Below are 26,793 nucleotides of genomic sequence, written 5' to 3' on the forward strand. Positions count from 1 at the left end.
AAAGAATTACAAATTTCAACAGATAAATCTTTCTTTTACAATCCCAAGTTCAGCACCAAAATATGGGTTTTCGCTGATATGCCGCATTGCATAAAGCTTTTGAGAAACCATTTTCTTGATAAAGGTTTTATGCTCGGAAATGGTACAGTTATAAACAAAGACGTTATATATGAAGTACTCAATAAAGATATCGGAGAAATTAAACTGTGCTATAAACTGAAACCTCAATTTTTATCTGTAAAAGGGAACGAGAGACAGAAAGTAGCACCAGCAAAAGCATTATTTTCCTCCACAACGGCTAAAGCGATTATGCGTTTGACTGGTAATGCTGCAACAAGTAATTTTTTTTCAATGGTTGATGATTTTTTTGACATTATGAATAGTAGTGTACCATTACCCCCTAGCAATAAGCCTTTAAAAGCTGCTTTCGGCCTAGAAAGCTATTATGAAGTACAAAAAGAAAAATTAAATGAGATTAAGCAAATGATTTTTGATCGCAGAGTATGCAGAAAGAAGACAATGCTACCTTTTCAGAAAGGTATTATCATATCGATAAATTCGCTTTTCGGTTTATTTGACGACGTAAAATCTATAAATGTGAAATATATTTTAACATCAAGACTGACTCAAGATGTATTAGAAAGCTTGTTCAGCCAGATTCGGGGTCTAGGGCGTTTTAATGACCATCCATCTCCATCAGACGTAATAATTCGTCTGAAAAGGTTGCTATTGGCAAACAAATTGCCTAAATTGTCGTTAAAGACAAATGCTAATGACTGTGAAGATGTGAAGAAAGTTGAAGCATATTTGACAAAAGAGCTGTTGGAAACAGCTTTTTCTTCAAATGAAAAAGCACAAATGTTTGAGTCTTCCTTATACGAAGATGATTTAATTAATTACGAAGACATCTATGATGAATGTACGTCACTTCCTTGGGAAACCGAAATTTATGATTCAACGAAAGATATATCTGCATATGAACAAGAATCGCTCGCTTATGTGGCAGGTTATATTGCATATCGTGTGAAAGATAAAGATCCTACTTTGGGTGAAATATCAAAAAAATTCGTAGATATTTCTAACGACTCAAATTGGATATTTTTATTATCTAAAGGAGGATTAACTGTACCATCACCAGTTTGGATGGAAACGATGATGAAAATGGAAAATGCTTTCCGTTCTTTTCATGGCAGTTCTTTTCGAAAAGGTAGAGGTGTAATTCAAAATCTCATTTCTGAACTTGAGAAACTTTTTCCCTCCGTGAATAAGAGTGTAATTCGTTTATTTTGCCGTTTACGAACATTTATAAGGGTTCGGCACTTGAATAGGAATGCAACCCTTGTATCGGCAAGAAAAGCTGACCAGAAAGCAAATAAATGGATAAAGAGTAATAGAGGATTATCGAACCAAACTATATAGGAAAAAAAATCATGTAAGTTGATTCATATTATTCCTACCAAAAATAATAATTTGAATCATTACTTTATTATTCACTTAATTTGTGACCTAATTTATGCACGTTTCAATTAATTATTTGGACTACTATATAAAATATTATATTTATTATACACTAATTTAGACTGCTAAATTTTACTATATAAAATAAACCATGAAATTCTGAATAAACATAAATTAGTATCAGAGCATATACTTTTAAAATGTAAGAATACATGCTATTATTCCAAAATATATAAATACTATTTTAAAATATTTTCATTATTTTTTGAGTAATTGACGTTAAATAATAATACTGATACTGATATTCCATAATAATGCTTTCATAATAGACATTGCAAAAGCTTACAAAATTCTACTACTCATTATCAACGCTAATTGAAAAGCAAAAATGGAAGAAGTGAAATTTGTTTCGTTTTAATGTGTTATAAAATCTATTATTAGCATTAACTAATTTTTAATTAGATAGATGTGTAATGTCTTTAGCATGTATTCTCAAAATGTATTTGCATATTTTTATTTAATATTTCTATAATGCAAATTACTTTGCGACTAACTTATATTTTAACGCAAAAAGAATTCTTCGTAAATGTAGAAATTTACGTATGTTATCGGTGGGTTATTATTTACATATATTTAAAAAGATGATTATGAAAAAGAATTACTACATTTAGGGTACACTCGACCTAAAAAATTAGTTATGTTTACGCATATGTGTTAATTAAAAAATAGTTATGTTTATGCATGTTTTACTTACGTTTTACGCATATTAGAGTTTAACGTAAATACATTTCTAGTTCATATATAAATGCATGTATATTGCAATTTCATGAGCTAAAATCTCGGCTCATACTGGTTATTAAACTATTTTTCAAAGCGTTTTGATTCTCAAGCAAATGCTTAAGAAACTGAACAGCAGAACTGACCAAACGAACCCAACTACGTCATCAGTCTCTTCTTTCGGTTTCAGCCGCGAGAAGCTGATGAACTAGCCCTTTAGCCCTGGCCTAATATACGTATTTCTAACAGTCTTTCTCGTAAAACACTTCTAAATTAACAGAATGTTTGTAGGCGAAAACATAGCGGAGAAAATAACATATAGGAAAAACATTGTCGCTCAAAATATCGTGGGAGAAAAGAAAGCATCGCACTTCTAAATAATCGTGGCATTAAATATTTTAACAGAAAATGAAAAAGATGCAAAAACTTCGCAATTTTCAAACGTCAGTGTAGAAAATATAGTGATAAAAATACAGCACATACAAATCATTGCATAATGACAGCATCATAGACATATTTTTAGACAAAATTTTAAATGCTTGTTCATATGGTGATTTGAGAGCGCAAGAAGGAAAGTGGAATATTTTTCCTTGTATATTTCATATTTCTGAATTAACTAATAAATTTTTGCTAAACGAATAAGGAAACTTAAACATTCAAAAACAGAAAAAGAATAGAAAATTAATGCCACGTACAGCTGTTAATAGGATATTAAACCTATCGAATTAACTATTCAAGATCATTATTTAATTAATCTCTTTCACAAATTACTAATAGTAGTACTAATCTCTTTGATAAAGCTGATTGTGAGAATATACATTTAAAACGTTCAAAGCCCGAAAATGTGAAGCTGCGATAAATGTCATCATCATCGATGATCATCATGCGATGATTAGTATATGTTTTATTATTTTATAACAATATTTTCTATGACCCTATTTTAAACCACTTTATTTTCTACGACGATGTTTAAAATCACAATATTTTAGAACTGAGATGTTACCTCTTTACTCACTCCTTTTCTCCTATCACTTTTTGTATGCCCACGTTGTGTCCATGTGTTGCTTCTCCGCGACTGTTTCATCCGCGATGTTTTCTGCCGATATCTTACAAGGTATTTTTTCTCTCGTTTCCGCATGCCTTCGTGGTGCAAGTGGAAGCACGTTGGGAGCGTATTTCAAAGGTCCGTAGTTGCTATCCTGGTGAGGTCACTGCGGATTTCTTCAGTTCCTTGCTCCAAAAAAAAATTCTGCGGATTTTTTTTGGAGCAAGGAATTCTGCGGAAGACTCTACAGTGGTGCCCGGTCCGAAATCCGAATCCTGGTTAAGGCATTACGGATTTCTTCATTCTTCTGATATTAAAAAATTCTAATAACCCAAGTGGCGCCCGAACTAAAAAGATAGTGGACGATAATTCATCACCATCAGGATTTGGCGACTGGGTCCCCTAGTCCCCAGTCACTCGTTAAAGGGGGGGGAGTATATAAGGTATTTTGTCTCTTCTTTCCCTTCTCGTGGTATAACTGGAAGCACGCCTGGGCGTATGTCTGAGGTCTGGAGTTCAAATCCCGGCGATGGCACAGCAGATATTCCAGCATCGATATAACCTAATGACTCTACAGTCTTACAGGATACAGTGCACAGCAATTGTAGTATACTAATGTTAGCATTTCTGGACGGAGAAATATAAATTTTCAGCCTGTAATGCATTGAAGAGGAATGAAATATGTCACTGCATGATGAAAGAGCTGATATTAATATCCGTTCCGACTCCAGAGCTGTTGTCACTGATGCCATCGCATCGGACAGCGGTTTGTAATTGTTTAAATTTAAGCAGACGCTGGATGGCAGAATTTTACAGATTCAGAAAATAGGCAGCAGAAAGCCTTTTAGTAGAACTGTGCAAAAACTTATTTTATATATTTCATATGCACTTGTTGGATTACATTTCTAATAAGCAATACTATTATAGAAATAAAGAAATACTTGCATAGTAATGGATGAGCGGATAAATGTTTGAATATCAATAAGTAATTCATATGGTTTTCGATTCTCGATGACTGAAAGGACTAGCTGAATAGAAATTTTCGATATTTTTTTTTAAGTGTGACTTAAAAGGTAATGGACAAAGATATTTATTGCAAATAGTTTCTTGAGAGCTTTGCCGCAAATAAATAATTTCAACTGATCATTTAATTTACTTAATCACTTACACTTAATTCACTTGCAAATAAATAATTTCACTTGCAAATTTAATTATTTCGTCTAATGTGTAAACTTACCATTTAAAATCTCAAAGGCACGTTTAATTTCAATAGAAGGCTCAATTTTTTAAAATTTATTTGTAGCAAATAACTTTATATGCCTCGCCTGCATAAGTTTCCTTATACTAAGACAAAGACAGAAATGAGATTTGTTTATTATTTCGAGGTCTCAGCTTCATTATGTGTAAACAAATATTTTAAATTTTAGCCTTTTTTTCGTTTCAAGAATGAAATAAAATTTATTCTATGAGTTTTGGAAGGAAAGTTTATGGATTTTACTATTTTATTAGATACGTTATGGAGAAATTTCTGCAGTTTTACAATACGTAATTTTTCAGTTCCCTCATTTGCGCTGCCATCTACAGCAACAGTAGAAGCAGATATTTTTGTCAAAATTTAAAACTGAGTTGCCCATTTGCTTTTGACTATAGAACCCTTAAATGAGTCTTTGCATTTTTTAAGAATATCTTGAATAACTTAATTTATAATATTGCAAGGTAACAGGATGCTTATCCCATCAAGATGTATTCTATTAAGCGAAACATAAAAACTTTCGTTTTGAGAGAAAAAGAGTATTCTTCTGAAAGCTTTCGTAAGCAGAATGACGTAAAATGAAGAAGCAGTTACTCGCATGTCGGACTTTTTGAGGTTTCCTAAGCACAAAAACTGACATATCTAATAATGTCCAGTAATGGCATAAACTCTGAAATAACACTAATGCATAGTAAAAATTAGGACGGTTTACCAATACACAAAGCAAAGTACTGAATAATATGTTGCACTGAGTTTTCGGATACTGAGTAATGAGAAACATATATGAGATCAGAATAGATTTAACTATCGTATATCCCTCTGCGACTTTTTTGTTTGTCTGCCTCAATATTTAAGGCGTGTTTTCTGCTATGCTTGAAATAAAATGCTAAGTTTGTAGAGTCATTAGATTTTTGTTTTAAGCAGGAGAGGTGAAAAATGTGCAGTGGCCAAGCCGGAACTCGAAGTCTGGAACTAACGAATACGGTCGAGTATGCTTCCTATCGCACCGCGAAGGCATGCTGGAAAGGTGGGAGAAAATACCTTATATACTCCCTCTTTTAATGGGCGACTGGGAATTAGAGGACCTAACCGCCAAATCGTGCTGGTGACAAATTATCGTCCACTACCTTTTAGTTTGGACACCACTGTAAAGTCATTACGACGTTTGGAAGCAGAAGACATGAAAAATGTGCATTGTCCTCGCCGGGACTCGAATCCTGGACCTCTCGAATACGCGTCCATTATGCTTCCATTTACACCCCGAAGGCATGCGAAGAGAAGGAAGAAAATGCCTTATAATCTTCACTTCTTGATCTCGCCATTTTTTCAAAGTCACTCAGTATCGTAAAAAATTGCCTTAACCTCACGTACTGTTTAACAATTCATATCAACGCATTAAATTATGAGTGATTAGCATAAGCAATAAATATAATTTCTTATTTTCATACACCTTTCCCAAAAAAGGAAAGAAATCTTTAAAAAAAATTTCACTAACCAAAAATGGTATAAATGTTAATCTTCTCTCTAGGATACTAGAGTATATTAAAATTGCAAATAAAATTATGTCCATACATAGGGCAAAAATACAATTTTTAGGCCTAAGTTTGATAATTAGCCTCTATTTTAATATTATAGCAAAACTGAGTTGTATTTAGATGCAAAATTGTAACAACCCTAGCCACTAATAGTGCAAATATCATATATCTGAACATAGTATAATGCTGACTTACATATTGCTTTCGCTGTCATCGTTGATATATTCTTCCAACTGGCTAAAATCAAATGTTTCACTGTCTATACCGCCAAGGTCACCGCGGCCTGCAAAGAAATAATAAATATACATATACCAACTGAACTTTATGGCATATACGACTTTACTTATAAATAATATCTTCACTCACATATAGTTATCTCCCTAAAACCTGTTAATACGAGATATCCGTAAAAATAACTATTATGAAATGCATAAATCTTTTTTACAGAAACAACATATTTATAAAATCCTTATGGAATTTTCAGCATTAGTTTGATGTGCACATGACGGTCGCCACTGGACCATTTTGTTGATGTTATAACTTATCTCTCGTGTCTGAGAGTAACATCAGACCAGGCTTACGAAATTCATCGTGGCAAGGAGTGCAAAATTTCGCCTGTCATCGTGAAGAGCCTTGAGCAACATGCAGGTGGCAGTAAGACTTTGCTCATTTCCGGCCCCAATTTTGATGAACAGCACCCCCAGGGGAAGGTTTAGAGAATCTCCTACCCTCTTTCCCTCCAACAAAAGGACAGTTGGCTCTCCACATATTTAGAGTGCTCCTTATTCATGCCTTCTTCGGGATTCGAACCCAGGCCCTTCGTTACGGTAATCAGTGTCGCTAACCACTATACCGGTTGGGCAGCGGAGCAGGTTTTATATAGCTCTTTCTAAACAGTTGTCTACGAATCAAAACCACCTGTAGAGTTATTAAGTTATATAGATGCAGGAATGTGATAAATGTACAATGCTCTTGCCGAGTTTCGACTTCCCGATGCTACCCGGATGTGCTATCGATTTACACCACGAAGACACGTAGAAAGGAGGTAGAAAATACTTTATGTATTCCCCCTTTGAAAAGGCGACTAGGAGGAGGGGACCCAATTGCTAAACCCTGGTGAAGAAGAATTATCGTCCACCACTTTTTAGTTCGAGCACCATTTGTAGAATAATTAGATTTTATCGACGCAGGAGACATGAAAAAGTTACAATGGCCTCGCCAGGATTCAAACTCTGGACCTCCCGGTTACCCATCGGATATGTTTCCAGTTACACTAAGAAGGCAAGAGGAAAGAAGCGAAAAAGCGAACTGAGCACACAAGATCGAAAAAAAAAAAAAAAAAAAAAACTCATTGAACAGTAACTGAGAAGAGTTTCAAAGGCTGGGAAACCAGTTTACACGAGGTGTCACAAAAATGGCTGTCTCGTTAAATGCTAGAGATATAAGGTGTATCGCAAAAGATTATCCAAAACAAAACTTTTTTGCATATTTTATTAGCTATTCTAGTGTCTAAACTTATTTTTAAAAATTCGCAATTTTTTGCGCATTAAAAATACGCAAGAAATCTACATATTAGAATACGTTTATCGGGGGGTGGGCATGCAGTATATTGTGAGACTCTTGCTGTTTTTGGACAAACTAAATTTTTTCAACGAAATATTAGTGGAATTTCGATTTAGGAAGTGAATGAAATAACATCATATCGTGATGACGATATCTCTGGATACACAAACTAATAGGTTTTAGATATATTCATATAATAAGCATGGAATGTAGTTAAGCATGTGAGTAAAAGTAAAAACTCCGTGTTTAAATATGATCGGAATCGAATGGTCAAGCATTTTTCTTTCAAACAAAGGAACCCGTGTAAGATTCTATTCAATTACAGGAGCGCTTGTCTAAAGTTACCGAGATAACTATGGATAAAATTTTGCTTAATTTTATTAGCCTTTGCTAATAAATCAATGTGACAGCAAGATGTTCATTTTCATTTATTAATGATTTAAGTGTGCAAAATGCCAAGAATTATTGGTAATGGTTTCTATAACATGAAAAATTTCCCCTGTCTGTCTAAACGTTTATAAATAATTCTGAAATTTATTCTTTCGCAATATAGTATCTTGGAATAAGTCTTAAAAATTAAATGCAGTTAGTATATTTATAATTTACTTACAGAGCGTAATAATTAAATTTCAGATGTGTCTAGGAATCCATTTCTCATTCAGTTAGTATTTACTACAATTAAGGTGCAAATTCATTTTAGCTAGCACGTTGTTTTTATGTCAATACTTTTATGTGCGTTCTGCTTCTTTAATAAGCCAAAAGCAGCATACAAAGTAGTTAAAGTTTATCAGACGAGCGAAATTTGTAATTTAAACAGACAACTATGGAAGCACATCAGGTAACTGCTTATGCTTGAGATGTTCACTTGTTTGTTGATTTGCATGCTGGCGGGGGGGTTTCGTATTTGTTCATGCGTAGTGCTACAGTAGCCGCAATAGTTGGAAATGGATTAGTGAGGCTTAAAAAGTTATCTTCTGGATTGAAAATATTTAAATATTTGAACTTCTGAGACTCCGTTAGCGTCGGTGGCTACATTTTACTATATTTTGTTGTACTGCAAGACGTAACTTTTAAATAAAAATTTTTCAGAAACTTATCTCTTTGTCTTCTTGGAGTTTAGGATTCTAGCATGTACGAAGACGAGGACTTGTCTAACCACAAGAAGGTTTGTATAGTTATTTAGGTTTGTTGAAGTGGGAAACGCCAAAACTCTGCAATGCTCTTTCTGGGATTCGAACACCGGATTTCCTGATTGCTAGTCGGATATGAAGGTACCATGAAGGTAAAAGTCGGAAGGTAAAAGTCGGAAGGTAAGGAGTCAGAAATTTCTTTACACTCTTCGGCACTTAAAGGGGAACTGGGAGGTGGTGATCCAGTCGCCGAATCTACGTTGAGTTATCATCTATCACATATTAATTCAGGTGCTACTTGTAGAGTCACTTCGACTTTTTTCCGAACCCAGGAAACCACAGAAATCCGCAATACCTGTACCGGAATTCGAACGCCAGTCTTTCTGATTTCTAGCCGGACGTGCTTCTAATTACACAACAAAGTCAGGCTAGGAGTAAGGAGAAAAATTCCTTATAAGTGCAGTTTGTAGCAAATTAGATTCAACCTTAGAAAGATTAAATTTAATTAGCTATAAACTGCGCTTTCCAAAGATTAACCCTAATTAGCTTAAAATAATTTTCATCCACAATGAAGCATTTCTGGTATAAAATTGATTCAGAGTCTGCATCTAAAATTGACTTTTAAATCGCAACATTCAAAATGAATCAGATTCAGACCTGAATTTAAACCCTTGTCTGAATTCATAAATTATTTAAAATTATGCATTAAATATTATTATTTATTCCGTTCATTCTGAAATATATCTCTTTTGTTCAAAACAGTAATAAAACACAAATTATTTATAATTGATGATAACATTTTTAAGAGATACGCTATAAGTAATTCAATTTAAAATATGTATAGGAAAGATTTCTTACAACTGGCAATTAATCTTGTTAATATCTATAACCAGAAAAAGCAGAAATTCATTCGCAAAATAATAATAACATGGCAGCTAAAATCATTTTTTTCTCTCCAAGTTATTTTTTAAAGCAAAAGATGTAATGGTAAGTTCAACAGGTTATTTAAATCGGAATATATAGAACACCTTAGCAGAAAACGATATTCGATAAGCTGTCAGAAATATATAACGAAATTAGTTTCCAGAAATGGTCGGTAATGATCACGCAAAACTTTCTTACGGAGTTCACACGCTCATCCTTACAAGTTTCTCATTTTGTATATTTGTTTATACTACGTTTCCACTAAAACTGTTCTTTTACCGGTTCGGAATGTTTGATGGCAAAATTCTGCACACGCAGCATAAAACGAGACAAATGTTGTGATTTTTTTTTTTCTTAGTAGAAAGTAAAAAAATAAAATAAAAATAACAATTGAATCGAACACTACACAAAATTTATCCGCTAACTGCAACGTAACTCCCAAAAAGTAAAATAAAAAAAGACGACATCTGCTCACGCATCTGGCAACAAAACAGCTTTTCAAAAATAAAATAAAAGGTAACTCACGCGATCATGTGACACGTGCTGACCAACCACACAAGATTACCCACAATCGTCCACAAGAAGTAGAGACGACCATTATGATGAGGGCAAAATAAGCCGCACGCAATGTAGTCAATACATTTTCAGTCTTTTGTTGCGGTCGTAATTTTTCACATGCACGCCTAACGCTAAAGGCTTTTGCATGTCGCTTTTATATATTCAGCGAATAATAAACATAGAAGTGAGCTACAATGCTTAAAACTCGCAGTTGAGCTTGGAAAAATTGGAATAAAAAGAAAGAGATCTGACCATTGTAAATAATTGAACTAGGTACTTCATAGTTTAGAACTGTTAATTATTGATACATGCAACTTACCTGATGGACATAAACAAGCTTCATGTATACAGTGCTGTATATTACGTTTTTAGATCGAAAATTTTGAAAACATATTCTGCGCAAATGTTTAGGACGAGGCATAAGAACAAAAAACGCCTTTTCAGAGTTATTCTGCCAGCTTCATAGTGTTATCATGTTTTAAGTTTGAACTGCATCCCAATATCATATAATAACTATTTATTGATTTTAAATAACTTTGTATCGTTGTTATGTATAATGCTTCGTAATAATTAAACTTTAAAATTTCTTTCTTTAGTTAAACTTTCTCAAGGTTAAATATCGACAGAGATACATATTAAGGCAAAACTATTTCCATAGAGAAGCCATTGTACTTTTCAGTGTTCTATTGTTTAGTTGTTTAGTTCTGTTACTGTTAGTTGTTTAGGTCTGTGTGGCATACCTACGTCTGCGGAGAGCTGCGGGTTAAGCAATTGGTTAATTAATTTATTACCGTTCGCCAGTGTATTTGCGGATTACGGCAATGGAAACCTTCAGCAAAGGAGGCTCTGTCAAAGAAGCTCAGCACATACTAAGGAGGGACAATGAAGAAAGACAGTGAGACATTTGATTCCAATAAGCCATCAAGTACAATGGCTGTTCTCCGACAGTGTTCCACAGGATATATATAAACGCATCATGAAAACTTTCTTGCCGTTCAAACAGTGCACCCAAGCAGGGAAAAACCACCCTTTAGTTTTATTTTCACTGACGTCTGTGTTATCCGTAGTAAATGTTTATATGTATACAGTTATTTCACAGACGTATAAAGTTATTACAAAACACTCATCGCATTTCTCTCACTATTTAAATTTAGTAGATACAATCTACATCACCCACTACCAGCAATTTGAAGTTCCTAAAATCCACCTTAAAGTAGCTCTAGAGCAGTGGTCTTCAAACTGTATTCTGTGAGACCCAGGGATTCCGCGAATCAAAATAAAAATTCGAAATGAAAATTATAAAGCACTGACATTAGCTGACTAGTGTTTATTAACCACAAAATATAAAGATACTCGTACATTTAGTTAGCTTCGAAAATTAATCAGAAGCTTTGCGTGTGGGGCTGCTGACATCCGTAACGTGACGTCAGCAGTGACGTATGTGCGAGAATAGCGCTAGTTTTTCCCGATGTTCAGTCAATGTGTATGCAAAAATGTTTCTTACACAGCTGGTAAACACTTTAATATCATTCGGAATAACGTATTTAAGAGAAAATCTGTAAAGACCTTATTTTATTCTAGTCAATTATTCTTATTTTAAAGCACTTTCCTTTTCCTTCTTATTTCAACTTCTTGTTAAAATACAAGTTTAAATTACGCATATGCAAATCTAAGTGAGTTCGGAAATAGTATTTTTATGTAGCGTAATCTAAGATAATATGCAAGCATATACCTGTATACTAAATGTAACTCTAGGGCCCATTTGGACCACAAATTAATGCTATTAATGAGTAAATTGCATTAATTTTATGCTAAGCTGTTTTAATAAAAATACAATACTTTTCTTTAATTGTCTTTTCATAAAGTATCTATAATGTATTGATCTGATTTAGATATTATTTTTAACACATATTTTTCTAAGAGTGGGATGGTTCTCGGAAAACTTCTAGTTGTAAGGGCTTCTTGAGACGACAAGGTTTGAAGACCACTGCTTAGAGCTACTGGAATAGAAACCGATATTTTTATCCAGTGTTACATTAAGTTTATAAGTGATATACTACACACATATACATATACACAGGGAAAAAGCAGAAAATAATATTTAATTAATAAATATTATTAATGTCACTTAAGAAAGAGACACAACATGTAGAATTAAGATTGATCAGATTAGCTAATTTTCCAATAGATATTGCTAATTATAATAGCATAAGGATAGCTATTTTGTTACATATATGCTATCCCTATTAGCATAGAAATATCTAGTAGAGATAATTTTCTTAACAGAAACACATAAATTGAAAACAACTAAACCAAAAATTTGGAGAGCAAAACTGAAATTAAAATTAAATTAATATAAAATTAAAATTATATTCGTAAAAATTTAAAACCAAATTCACATTACTTTAAAAAATGGTTGAGAATTCTTTGGTCTTCGTTAACGAGCAGCCGAAAGAATTATCAGCAGAGCTCTTTGTTTCTGAATTGCAAAAATAACCGCAGAAATGCTTAAATTTAAAATAATTATTGCGAATATATTAATGTAAAATTAAAGCATTCTGAAAAATTTAAAGAAATTTATTAAAAAATTAAAAGCTTTTGGAAATTATATAATGACAACATCTGCTACTATCTGAAATCGATCATCAGAATGTAACCTGCTTGACGTGACCCAAAGGAAATTATATACGAAATATATAAATTAAAAATTTTGAGATTTAAATTTTAATTTTAAAACAATTAGTAAATTAGAAAACAGAAGGGGTAGAATGGATAAGTTACCTAGAAGACAACAAGAGAAACCAAAGTTAAAGAGAAGGCAAAATTGCCTACGTTTTGCAAATGGGGAAATCTTAAAATAGTTAAACGAGAAAATTAAATATAAGCATAAAATTCTAAAATTCAGTAACCAACAGTTAAACCAAAAAGGGAATAAAATATCAATAAAAATGAACGCCGTTGAAAACCAAAATAAATTGCAAAAAATCTAATATTTCCTTTCCAATGTCCTGCAATTTTATATAAGTATACTATTTAAAAAAAGTAGGTAAAAGTGTGAACCAAAATTGCAGTAAAAAGATAGTAAAAATCAGTAAAATGGTGAAAAGCATTATACCTCCTAAGATTTCGCTAAACCACAACAGTGTTCACAATTCGAAATAGAATATATCTTAATGATTGATTTTAGATAACAGTACATACTATAATTATATTATTTTCTTAAATTTTTCAATAAATTTTGCAAAAAAAATTTAAATACTTAAATTATATTAATATATTCTCATTTATTAATTTTAATAATTTCCTGGATCAATTTTGAAATCCACCCAGATGTAAGTCAGAGACATGATTCTGTTGATAAACCTTTCGGCTTCTCCTTGCAAATCCTCCAAAGAATTATAAACTGTTATTCACTATTGCGTGAATTTTGTTTTAAATTTATATGAATATTCTTTTATTTTTGTATTAATTTACTTTTAGTTTCAGTTTTGTCTTCCAAGTTTTCAATTCTTGCTAGAAGATTATCTTATTTAGTTGACGCAGATTCTATATATTTTGTCTCCACATATATATTATTTATCTCTTTACATAGATATATATAATTTAAGACAAAAACCTTATCTTGATGAGCCTCCATATTGTATAACTGCGCACTTTAGCTTCAGCTCTTCTATCAGTCAAAAAGCTACTTCGTTCCCTTTGCTTTGCTGTGCTGCTAACTCCACCGTTATCTAAAATGTTATGCTATGTATAAAAACTGCAGAGTGTATATAGCGTCCATGATCATGTGTGACGAAATATATATTTTTGATAATTATTTCGTATCCAGCAATAAAAATTACATTCAATTCGGCAAGGTTCGTCTACAAGTCTCTCCTTCGAGTGTCATCTTTCTGACTATGCAGTAAAATCGCAAACCAGGATCTAACCCAGAGAACCATCTGTTGCAGCTTAATCCAAGTTATCCTATTACACCATCACACACACACACACACATATATATATATATACTAGGTCACTAGGTCCTACTAGGTCACTCGATTTTTAATACCTTTTTCTACTTTTTACTATATATATAATGTTTTATTTTTTTACTAATTTACTTGAATTTCAGTTTTCTTTTCCAAGTTTTCAATTTCTGCCAGAAAATTACCATGTTCAGTCAGAGTAGATTCTATATATTTTGCCTCTTTGCTGTGTATATATGTGTGCGTGAGTGTGTAAGATAACAAATATGTAAGCAAACTTCTAAATTTAATTCACTCTAACATCTTTTATTTTCTTTTTCATTTTTGAACTTCATCTATCTGTCCTAAAAATATCGCTTAAGTCTAAACTGCGTCATTCAAATTAACCATGCGATCTTACGTAACCGTTAATGCAGATGCCTCTTGGCCAATCACCAAATTGCAAACCAAAACTTTTCTCTTCGCGCGCTTCCAACTTGCATAACTACGCACTTCAGTTTTGCTCTCTACTATGCTAACATGTAAGTTCGCTGGCTTGCTTTCTATCTCAACAGTATCAAAAATGTAAATCTGTGGAAAGGCACGACTAGAGTGCCAAGTGATTGTGGTCGTAAATATCAATTGGAAATAGAAATGGAATTAAACTCTCCTCGACTGCCAAGCTATTTAGATACTGCGCAATCAAAATTCTTCTTCAATATGAATCTAAGCACGCATCGACAGTGTTCCGGCTTTTCCCTGTGTTCTTAATATTACACACACATATATATATACACATTACTCCAAATTGAATTGACTAAAATGCTTCATAAGAATAAGTTCTTTGAGTATCAGCATTGGTTCATAATCCCTTCTATTCGCGGAAATATTTGGCCTGACTAAAATTGCCGGTTTGGCTTTAACTTATAACTCGAGTAAAGACGAAACACCTTCGTATTTACGTATTTTTATCAATTATTATTCATTGAACGTTAGTTGGTTAGTTCCCCTTGAAAAGTCAACTAATTTCTGATCCATGACAATGATTACATGTTTTTAATTTTTCCTTTTACAATTGAAATTTTATTCTTCATGATGATTTAACTCCAGTCCCCGTTAAAACATTATTAACATTTTGCTTTCAAATTACTTCAAAACATCTTTCAAAATATAACTTACCAGTATGGATTCACTCTTTTAAAATAATTCTACTTTAATTAAACTTAGGAGATAATATAATCAATTAATCAATATTGTTTAGGAAATAAATTATTATTAACTAACTTTGCAGCAATTGCGCAAGTAGTAATAACTTGTTTTCGCACTAAATGAATTTAAGATCATACAACATTATATATATATATATACAGAGAGAGAAATTTAAATGGAAAGGGAAATGAATATTCTCTATCCGCCGCCTGAATATGCATAAATATATGCATAAATATATGTAACTGGAAGAGTTCAAGATTATCATAGTAGTGAAGGAATGATAGAATACTATTACGGAAAGGAAAAGGAAACAAGTTTCAATTCCAAAATTTATCCTTAATTTAAAAGAGAGAAAAAAAAACTAGTTCTGTAGTTTAATTAATAAAAAAAAAACCCTTTCTTCCTCTTTTTTTTTTTTTTTTTTTTTTTTCGTAAGGAAATAATAATATGTGTGAACTCTAATGACTTGGAGCCTTTGAGTGGAACACTGTGTTTAGATTGAAAAAAAAAACTGCATCTTTCAAAATGGATGAAGTGTAATTAAAAGTTTCCTCTGAAACATAATCCTATTTATTTTCTGGAAATATATGTGGTAAAAAAATTAATAAATTTTTTTCACCGTTTAAAATTAGGACAGATCTTTATTAGACACAAATTGAGCAAGTTTAATCATGAGCCAAGAGGAATTAATTTCCATTGCTATAATAACAGCCATAATAATCATAATTCAGTCAGTTTCCCTCGTAATTATGGTAACTGATGAATCGTAATAAGTGCCGCAATTGCTGCACACTGCACGAATCGTATACAGAGCAGAAATGATGCGAAAATGCTGTAGCAATTGGAGTTGGCAATACTAGGTCACTCAAATGCTTTTGCTAACACCAAATGAAATAAATTGTTGCAAATATTATTTTGTAAATTGAACATAGTTGAACGTGGCTATAGAAAAATTCCGACAAAATCTTCCTTTGTAACCACTGTTCACCACATCAGCGATTATTTAAATATGTATCTTTGCTTTTTGAACCGTAATAATATTTAGCTCCAAATGCTGAATAACTATTCATGCGTGTGGATTTGATATGGTATATTCCTTCCATTAGATTTTCTAAATAATTAATTGTGTTATATTATTATTTTTAACAGTAGTATGAATCATATATTTATCTCTTTAATTCTTATAATCTGATGACTTGAGTTTATGATGCTGCTTCCCTCTTAATATTTGATTATTATGTTATATCTTCTTATAAGTTAATCCAGGATTATTAACTTACCGTACAATTAAATTGTTTAAAAACTTTCACTGGGATAATTTTGAAATTTTTTAACGAATTTTTAAAATTGTTTTTATTTATCTCTTATGTTTTAAATATGAGTAAATATATTCAGAATACAAAAGAAATTAAACCCATGACAGGCAAGAGAAAGAAGATAATAAAACAATTTTCATCTAGTCCGAGAGGTAAGCTTCTTCACATTGCAATAGCCGCTTATTTTGAAATCATTAAAATAGATTCAAGATTATAATATAATCATCTACACGGTATATGAGCATGATCCTTGTGAAAGTGCGCAATTATATAGGAAGCTGGGTAAATTAAAATAAGAATTTACATACTGCTCTTTACGATAGAACCCTATAAGGAACGTTTCACATGATCTCATTTTTAAATAGTGCAGATTAAAGCAGAGTATCAAAAGTAAAGTTCAAGCAAAAGGACTTTTCCAGCACAATGAAGTTGCATAAAATCCCACGGATACAGTATAAGAATATCTGAATGTCAGATTTTGCATGCTACAAGCAGATTTCAGATTAGTTTAAATAAAACTGTACTATCCGACTCAAAGAAGGTGCTGGTACAGTCGACTTATTTTCCAGTACAGAGATAGCAGTGAAGTGGCAGAATAACAATTTTAGAGATATAGGGGATATAATCTGTCGGTGTGGCTCGCAGTGGATGACTTACGAGAAAATACCAAAGTTGTGTCTAAAAACCACACCGACTGAACTTACCATGTCGCATTTTACCATCCACGGTTGATGACACCGTCTTATATGTCCATCTAAAAGGCTACGAGTTAACTTTCGGAACGCTACTGTACTCCAATACTCGATTTAGTCGCTTGAGATAACAGTTGCCTCTTAACATCTGTTGCGTCAGTGATTTCTAGAGATAAGTCTGTACAACCATGAAATCTGCCTTCACTCTGCAACGCACTAAACTAGCTTACACCTGAAGTGATGGTTCATATGATGCAGATACTCTTGATAACCACTGTATATCATTATTGCGGCACATTGTATCGACTCTACCAAGAGTCTATGCATTGCCTTATTACAAAAAGTTTTTGAACCCCTAAGTTTCAATACTTTGGCTATACAAAACAAAAAATTACAAAAATTACATCACAGCCTATATTATATCTCTTCTGTTCGGAGATAAAATTAAAAACGTCAAATATGATTAAAATGGCAAATCAAATAAAAAGTTATATGTCTTGAACAACGATCAAAATTCAAGCAAAATGAAATAAAAGACCATAAACTACATACGCATCTCACGAAGCAAATTTAATGTGGTTATCAATGAAAACTGGTATATATACATAATGCAGAATGAAAGCAGAGTTGGCATACATATGCAACAGTTTCTATACATCATGGAATCAAAGAGAATTTGGATGTGTTCTCAGGGATCGAAGAAGCCAAGTGACCATTACATGCTCAGCTGGTGAAATATCTGGCGAAGAGGTAAATCAGTGAAGAAGCGATATCTGCTGTTCCTACGAAGACTTGAATATTTCGGATAATATGTGTTTGGGGGTCAAATCACTGAAATATTGTGCCAAAGGAGCGATGCAGAAAGTGCACAATTTATAGCAGCGGAGATCGCTCATAATAATCGATGGATCCCACAACATCGCGGCTGTTGTTCATCAAGTATGACGCTCTACAATGCTTCTACATACTGAAAGATGACGCTTACCATAATACTCTCTAACGCATGCGGTCATCATTGCAGTCCAGGTTAATGCGAGATTCGTTCGGAAACATAACCTGTTACCTATCTTCACGCCTTTGTCTTGGTTAATGAATCCATCTTAGTTTATGGCATGGATGATTAATGCGAAAGGAATTTTTTTCAAAGGAATGTTTGCATGCAGTTCCCTGTTCAGCAGATACTGTCATATTGTGGAAGCAGACAATAGCATAACTGAACCACACCTCCAATGCTATGATAACATTCGAGAAGAAGCTGCGTATTTAGACACTGCCGTACGAAGGAATATATTTGCCATTTTGTGGTGGTGTCAGGTTTCGTGGTCCGGAGATGAATTTTTGACTCATGTCGTTTTCTTCAGTCCATTACATCCACGTTTACACTATTCTTATTACGTCATTGTTGTTCATATATCGTAAGAACAACAATGACGTGCTTCGAAAATTCTTCACTTAAATCTTCTTCACGTAATTATTCGTCTACGTTATAGTTTATTTATATGGCTATATATCTTCTATAGTTTATTTATATGGCTATATATCTTCTATAGTTTATTTATATGGCTATATATCTTCTATAGTTTATTTATATGGTGCTCTTTGATCTTAACTAGGTGTAGTAACATATAAAAAAAGTTCAGCTCGCTGATGAAGATACAGTTCTTGTATGGATCAACAACTTCCCTTTATTTATATTCTTTACACCATTGTTCAGAGAGTGCTACTGAGGCCAGCCATGCGCATTCAGTGGTGGATTTTAAAACATCTGCTTGCCAGGCCCTACTCTAAATCTTCCATAAACTTCGTTCTCTTTCTCTGAATCGGTCAGGGTGCAGCAGTTGTAAAAAACGTGAATAGAAATGAAAGAAATGAATCAGTTTTAGAAAACGTAAATTAAAATTAATAGGCTATCAATCAGGACCAAGCGTGTAAATTTTTACATTTCGATTTCTCTTCCTGTGAATAACAAATCTAATTTTTTGTATGCGAAATATATTCTACATTTCCTCTACGGGCATCAAAAATTGCATTTCAGTTGAGTATTTCATATTTATAGTTTGACAAAAAATCTAATTACCTTACAGCAAAATTGGTTTGGAAATAAAACCTATAAGGAAATTTTGACAGATGAATGATTTAGTTTAAGGAAATCAGTGTAGTTAAAAATGCTCAGCTTAACAGTCCGTTAAAATTAAAAAGGCTATTGAACATCAGGGTTTAAGAACAAAATGAACAACTTAAGAAAGCCGATGAAAAAAATTTCAACTCTTATTTTAACAGTCTAAGGTAAAACAAAAGAAAGAAAAAACATTCGAACAGCTTCCTTGTTTTATGTTCTTTGTTTCAATGGTTAAAGTCAAGACTTTATTTTATTCATTTGTTTATTTATTTATCATTTGCTCTAATTCTGTCCGATTTCTGACACTTTTTATGCAAATTTTTTAGCTTAGTTAATCAACTACTTAATGGATGTGGATGACTACATTTGTAGGCCTATCTTACTATTGTGTCGCTTTTCTTAAAAGAGCTTTTTTTTTCTCACATATGCAAATTGACACTTCCGCTCCTTTTTTAAACAGTTGCGAATATTTTTATAAAATTGGAAGAGAAATAATTACCTATTACATTGTTAAACAAAATAGGTAACAAGAAAAAACTGAAGGTAAAAAATAAAAATATTTCTCTTAAAAAGGTTTTACAGTAAGAACTATTGTTTAAGAGAAATTTGGGATTGCCTGCTCTATATTTCTTCATAATTTTTCTAGCTAAGGGGGCGGGATACCGATTTTCATTTTACTCTACCTAATTTTCATAAGGGATTTTCGTATGAGTATTTAAAAAAAATCAATTTGAGAATAGATATTTCTGTTTTTAGAATAAATTGGTATGGTTTAATAAAATGTCACATAAATATTCAGGAAATGACCTGTAGTCTAAATGCATTTGGTTAAAAATAACTTTCTCCCAACTGTAAAGTTATAGAGTTTAACCTGTTTTGGTAGCATAAACTGGTCTCAAACTTCTAACAGACTTGGAGAGAATTATCATTTGGTCTGAAGTTAACTACAGAAACTTAAGAAGGTTAAAATAATCTTTTTATTATATCCGAACTTGAACATAAAACGCACCACTTATACTTACAAAATCAGCCACCACTTGTGGCAATGTAACTTAATGTAAAAGTCGAATTTAAGACTAAATAAAGACTACATAAATTGATTTTAACTCCGACCTTAACTTGAAGTTGGAAAAACTTCTCACCGGCATAATAATTATATGTCAGCAGCAGTAATCCAAAGCTGAAGACTTAAAAATTTACGGCTCTGTACAAAATATCAGCGAAATATGTGTTTATAGTATGATTTTAACTTCATCCTCATCACTCATTTAATGCAAAGCAAATGGTTGTAAATATTGTGTATATAGCTTTCTCACAGTTCTGGCAATCTTCGTTTTTCTGCCGCGTTATGCACTGAATGGCTGAGACAAAGTTCGTTTTAATGAAGACTTCCACTGTCGCAATCCTTATTTGCACCGGCCAAATGTTCATGGTAAACTGATTGCCTGACAAATGTGGGTAAGCCGGATATACATTCTGATAAAGATGCCAACACCGGACTGGTATATATAATTTGCTCCCTGCTACATGTATTCTTTAAAATATCAAGGCAAAGAATTAACCTGACCTACTTGTCAAGATTTCGTAGAATATCGTTCATGGTAATCTGCAAAACGAGCAAACTGCAACCAACAAGTTGCTTTGCAACTGGGAAAGAAATTCCGAAGTTTAAGTGTAAGATGAATATTAAACTAATTTTATGGTGAGGAAAATGTACTGTGCAGCACAGTTTCAGACGACAACTGCACTAAGAAATTATTATGATTTTTTAATGTTCTAATAGCATTTGTTGATAAAACGTCTTTGGCTTGTTTGCTACTAGTTTAAGTTTCTAAAATTCCAATTCTTTTATAAGAAGTCTAACTGTTATTATTAGTCCAAAGGGGCTTTCGCTGAAAGACTATTGTTTTCGTTTTGCGATTTTGCGTTGAATCACTATAAATGTCCGTTTCACTTTTCAAACTGTTGCCACCTAATGTTAGAGTCCTGCATTATATTTTAAGAAATTTAATAAAGAAAATTCTGCATAAATGTATGAATATTTCTCGCATTGTGATAAAACAACGGTACATAGAGCCATCGAATTTTGAATGACGTAATCCTCTTACGAATATGGGCATGCGAAAGCCCAAATTTTAAATTTGGAATTTGTTTTATGATTGATTTCATATTTTGTAAAGCTTTAATGAATTAAATAGGAGCTATAAAGGGCTATTGCAAATTAAAATTAGAATTTAATTTTATATAGAAATAAAATAATGAAATCATAAACTTTTCTAGGGGAAAAACATGAAACAATATTTAGAAAATAATTTAAGTAAAATTGAGAAATAAATGTCGAATAAAGAAGCCAAGTTTCTAAGCAAATAAGTATGTTTTCACTTATTTAAAATATGCATGCCAGACTGATGTCAGCTTTATAAAAATTCCTATGTATTTAACTCCTGCATATAAAAACTATAGTTTCTTAAACACCTATGTATTTCCTGTGATACAATATTAAAATTTGAATCAGAAAAATTGACATACCCAATTTAGACATTCAAATACAGTTTATGTAAAATATATTATATTTCAAAGGGGAAATTCTAGGAAAGCAAACAAAGATAGCCAATAAAGAGAAACAAATTTGTCATAAAAAATAATGAAATGGAAGGGCTGGAAAACATGTTTCCTTCCCCCGCTCCGAGAATGGTAGATTAAATTAGACATATAGATACTAAATTTATTCGAATATGAGATTTCCTTATTAAAATTAAAAATAAATTAATATTATTACTTAAATTTACATAATTAAAAAATAAAAATGCAGGTAGATATTTATCTTGTCTTGCAGTTATTCCGGCACTATTTTCCTGCAGAACTTTCTTAAAATAACAGTACCGTTAGATGTGACTCAAGAGCATTGTTAATGATTCATTGTTAACTGTTTGTTATCAGGCATCCCAATCCAGAGTTGTAGCTAAGATTTTCAGCGCCTGGGGACAATTGAAAATTTCGCGCCCCCTCCTGTTTACCAAGAATGGAAAAATTTCATTTTAAAAATTCACGTCAATTTGGCGTCCCCTTAGTACAAATATTGCAAGTACAAATGTTTAGCCTCAAAGTACAAATATTGCAAGCACAATTAATTTTTGAATCGAAATGAAAAACTGAATGCCTGAAAAATGTTAGAAGATGAGCCCTGCCTACTAATTTCTAGGACCACTGCAGCTGTTATTTTATATCAGGGGTTACTTTAAGTGTTAAAATCAAGTAATTTTAAAAAAATTAGAGATTTACGGTAAAATCAGTTATTTTATTCACCTATTTTAAAAGGTTGCAAAACTTTTTAAATACTTCATGTAAAGAGAATTTTAAAAGTTTTAAAAAAAAGTAACGAAAGGGTAAAAACTTATAAAGCGTAAAACACAATAAAAATAAAAATAAAAAAGGTTTTATACAGGTTTTTTTTTTTTAATTGGTGATCTTAGAACTATCTTATATTATTTACAGCAAAACTGTAGGTGTTTACAAAATGTATGAGTTAGATATTTATAAATCAAATGTGTTTTAGTTTATATCACTAAGATTAATTACTAAATATAAATAAAAGTTTTTAAGCTATTAAGAAGCGCATTTATTGCTTTTAAATCGTTAAGTTTACTAATCAATAATAATATATCTTAGAGATAAATTAAAGATCTTTGCAAATGGTAAACTTCTGAGAATGGATTATGCGCAACGATGTGTGGTAAAACAAAGTCTCATGCTGATCTGAATCAACATTTTCCAAACCAACACTATGACAAATGTTGCTTCCATATTCTTTCTATTTCTCTTCCGCGACTTGCCGAATGATCATTTATTTTCGTTTTATTTTGACAAATTTGCACGTTAATTGAAAACAAAAACGCTGCTTGGAGGTGTTAAAAAATAAAGTAAAATACTAAATATGCAAATAAAAATAAATAAATAAATAAATTTGAAAGCTTTCAGATTTCATAAACAGCCTATGTTTAGAACTTCCGATAGATAGTCTCGCGCGATGGAGATAAAAAAATGTTTTTTTCTCGTACAGTGTTGCCATTGCTGTCTTTGAAATCCTTGAGTTTGTTAATCAAAAATTCGTTAAAATTTTACAAAATATGAAAGAGATAATAAAACAAATTTAAAATTTAAAATTCGGGCATCCAGGTGCTTAGGTTCGGGTAGAGGATTACGTTATTCAAAATTTGATGACTTTTAGGTACCGCCGTTTTTCACAGTGCGAGAAATAAGCATACATTCATGCAGATTCTTCATTATTTAATTTCTTTAAATATAATACAGAGCGATAATTTTTGGTGGCAACAATTTGAAAAGTGATTCGCCACTTATAGTAAAACACCACAAATTGCCCTCTTGAGACTAATAGCCGTTCTGCACTACAGCTTCTTTGGGTTAATAAAAGTGACATATAAGTGGCTAATGAAATGAAATGGTGAAGACGAAATCAAGATGCATTTGAATAAAAAATAATTGGTATTTTTTGGCAGTTAGTTTTAAAACATAATTTCCTGACAACCAGCAAATGTAATCGGTACCAAGAAGTTAAGTCTCGAGAATAATTCATCGCCATACAGAAATAATCGTTCAGCTAATATTATTTGTTTTATTTAACATATTTCATTAATTTAATGTGATAAATATTTATCCCTAATCTAATATTACATTCATCAGTTATTATTTAATTAATTTTGCATTTAATCTATTATTTATTTAATCTGCATTTAAAGCTGATTTATGCAGCATTTTTAACTCAGAGCTAATTCAACATATTATTATATGATTTTACATTGCATTAACTTATACTCCAGTCAAAATTTACACTAATTTCACACTGCAAACTAGTAATTCGCCATTGAAGAGTGATAGTTATCTAACAAGGAAATAAGGACCTCTAATAGGATTAGAAGAGGATTATGCGTATAAGGAAGATAAAATATTTCACAATCATTTTTTAAATCCCCTAAACTTTCTCTCTCAAGTTAAATTAAATCATTATTTTCATTATCGGATTTTATAAGATGTAAAGTATTTTAATATTGTCATTCGTAACTTAACAGAAGATCGATTTCAACTTTTTTACTGCGTATTTTATTGTTAGACGATTGATTAAAATGGGTTATTTTTGAGAAAAATCTGAAGTAATGTTTGGCATTTGAAATGCGGCTGTAAAAAAAGAATTTACTTCATTCCTTTCGAAAAAAATTAGATTTGTTCCGCAAAGCTCCAGAAGTTCAACAATTTGAATGTTTCTGTCTGAATAAATTTCTTTATTGAAAGTTATTTTTATACGTGACATGTGTAAATAATTTATCACGCGTGTTTAATGTAACGCGTGCTAAATAATAATTATTGTAAAGGATGACTATTTTTTTAAATGTGTAAAACTCAGGATATTATCTTAATAACTAGTGAACAAAAAATAATTAACTAATATTAGCAACACTGTAGTTATAGATTTATCATATGATAAGATATTTCAAATAATTAAACTACATCAAGTGATCCAGAAGAGTAATGTTTTCCTAATATTGATTTAGAGGTACTAATACAGTCTAAAATAAAATTCTAATCAAATATATTTATGTTCTGATTTATTCGAGAAAATCCAGTCGCCCGTTCTTGTTATTAACTAATATGTTTGTGATTATTTCATGAAAATCTGCAACAGTAAAATATGAACTTCTACTACATTTCAAATTAATTACATATAACATAAAAGCTTATAAATCAGTTAAAATATTAGATACAAACGCAGCTATACCAACTACAAATTTGTAGAACAGTGTTAATGCCAAATTTTTTATTTATTCCCCAGATATGAAATGGGTGAAAGTGCTGTCTTTCATCAGCTACATTTTTTAAAAAGTAGTGTTAATAACACATTGTCAGCATTTGTCGTATGATAAAATTGAAAAGACATTTAAATTATACTTGACGTAATCTTAAAAAATAATACTTATAAAAATCTTAAAAAATACCGATTACATTAAGTTAAAGAATTGCTCTAAATCTGCACAAATACGAAGAATGAAAGAGTAGATATATTAACTCCGCCTCTCTTCATATAGACGTCTCAATTTTTAGTGCTAGCACTAGCACATACATAAAAATACTATATATAATGCAATCACATATATCATCAACACCACGCCAAACCCTTGACATACATACATAATAATACTATATATAATGCAATCACATATATCATCAACACCACGCCAAACCCTTGAATCAGCATTTCTGTTGCTTTCATTCATATGTTTGTAGTTACCACTTGATGCTTTTTATACCAAGTGAAAAGAGAGAACTAAGTTTTTTGTAAGATGCATGTAGACGTATTAAGATAAACGACGCTTTTTATTATATTTGTCTATTTCGATATATTATACGTATACTATATTACATAAAATATTTGTCTATTTTAATAAAGTTAACCTAATAATAATCTCAAATGATGAGAAAACTATACTTAAAAATATCAGTTCAGTTTAATTATATTCAGAAAGATAAACTAAAAGATAAAAAAGTCTACTTTGTGAGATTTCTGTTTTAACTGGAAGCTAGAGATTAAGTTCTGAAAACTGTGCTAGGATAACAGCGAGTTATCACCTCTTAAACAACTCACAAAATACTGAAGAATTTTAATTAAATTAAATTAATTATTCAAATTAAATTAACCTTATATTTACTTTAAGATTAGGTAAAACAGGCACAAAAAATTGATGAAATTTCCATTGCTTGTATATATTTAAATTAACATAACAAAAGTTAAATTCAAACTTAAACACGTAGTCAAAGACTACCCATAGAGTAGATTAAAATAGGTTGGCTTATAATTTTACAGGCGCATAGTTTAAAAAAACGGCTAGAAAATGTTAAAGCTAGAATATATTTTCAGCATAGGACTGCCATGAATAACTAACAGCAAGACAGGTGACGAGAATAACTAGCAGCAAGCTTAAATGCACACAAACCTAATTGGCATTCTGGAATACGGAAAGAAGTTGTACTGAAAACGTAAATAATAATAACTAGTTAAACATAAAATTACATTACAGCTTTTACATGTTTATTAGTTAAAATATAAATTTAAAAAAATCACATTAATAGAGAATTGACAGCAGTTTTGTTCCGAGGTTCATTCTTGTAGTAGTTCTGGAAATTAATTAACTGAGCTATATAATATTCTCGTTTTTAATGTTTGGAATTTTATAAATTATACCTTTATTATAGTC

At 31.6% G+C, this 26,793-nt stretch overlaps 1 protein-coding gene across 2 annotated transcripts in view; it reads right to left on the reverse strand.

Moving 5' to 3' along the window:
* LOC118197771 (uncharacterized) overlaps positions 1 to 26,793 on the reverse strand; it is a 186,379-nt gene that overhangs the window by 75,519 nt on the left and 84,067 nt on the right. For both annotated transcript variants that reach the window (XM_085811954.1, XM_085811953.1), the window contains exon 2: positions 6,263 to 6,350. In XM_085811954.1, the coding sequence (XP_085668080.1) occupies positions 6,263 to 6,350 (88 nt within the window). The remainder of the gene's footprint in view (positions 1 to 6,262; positions 6,351 to 26,793) is intronic.

Source organism: Stegodyphus dumicola, chromosome 2 (assembly GCF_044657685.1).
Source record: "Stegodyphus dumicola isolate Sdum_Otavi_A_Nest chromosome 2, ASM4465768v1".
NCBI lineage: Eukaryota > Metazoa > Arthropoda > Arachnida > Araneae > Eresidae > Stegodyphus > Stegodyphus dumicola.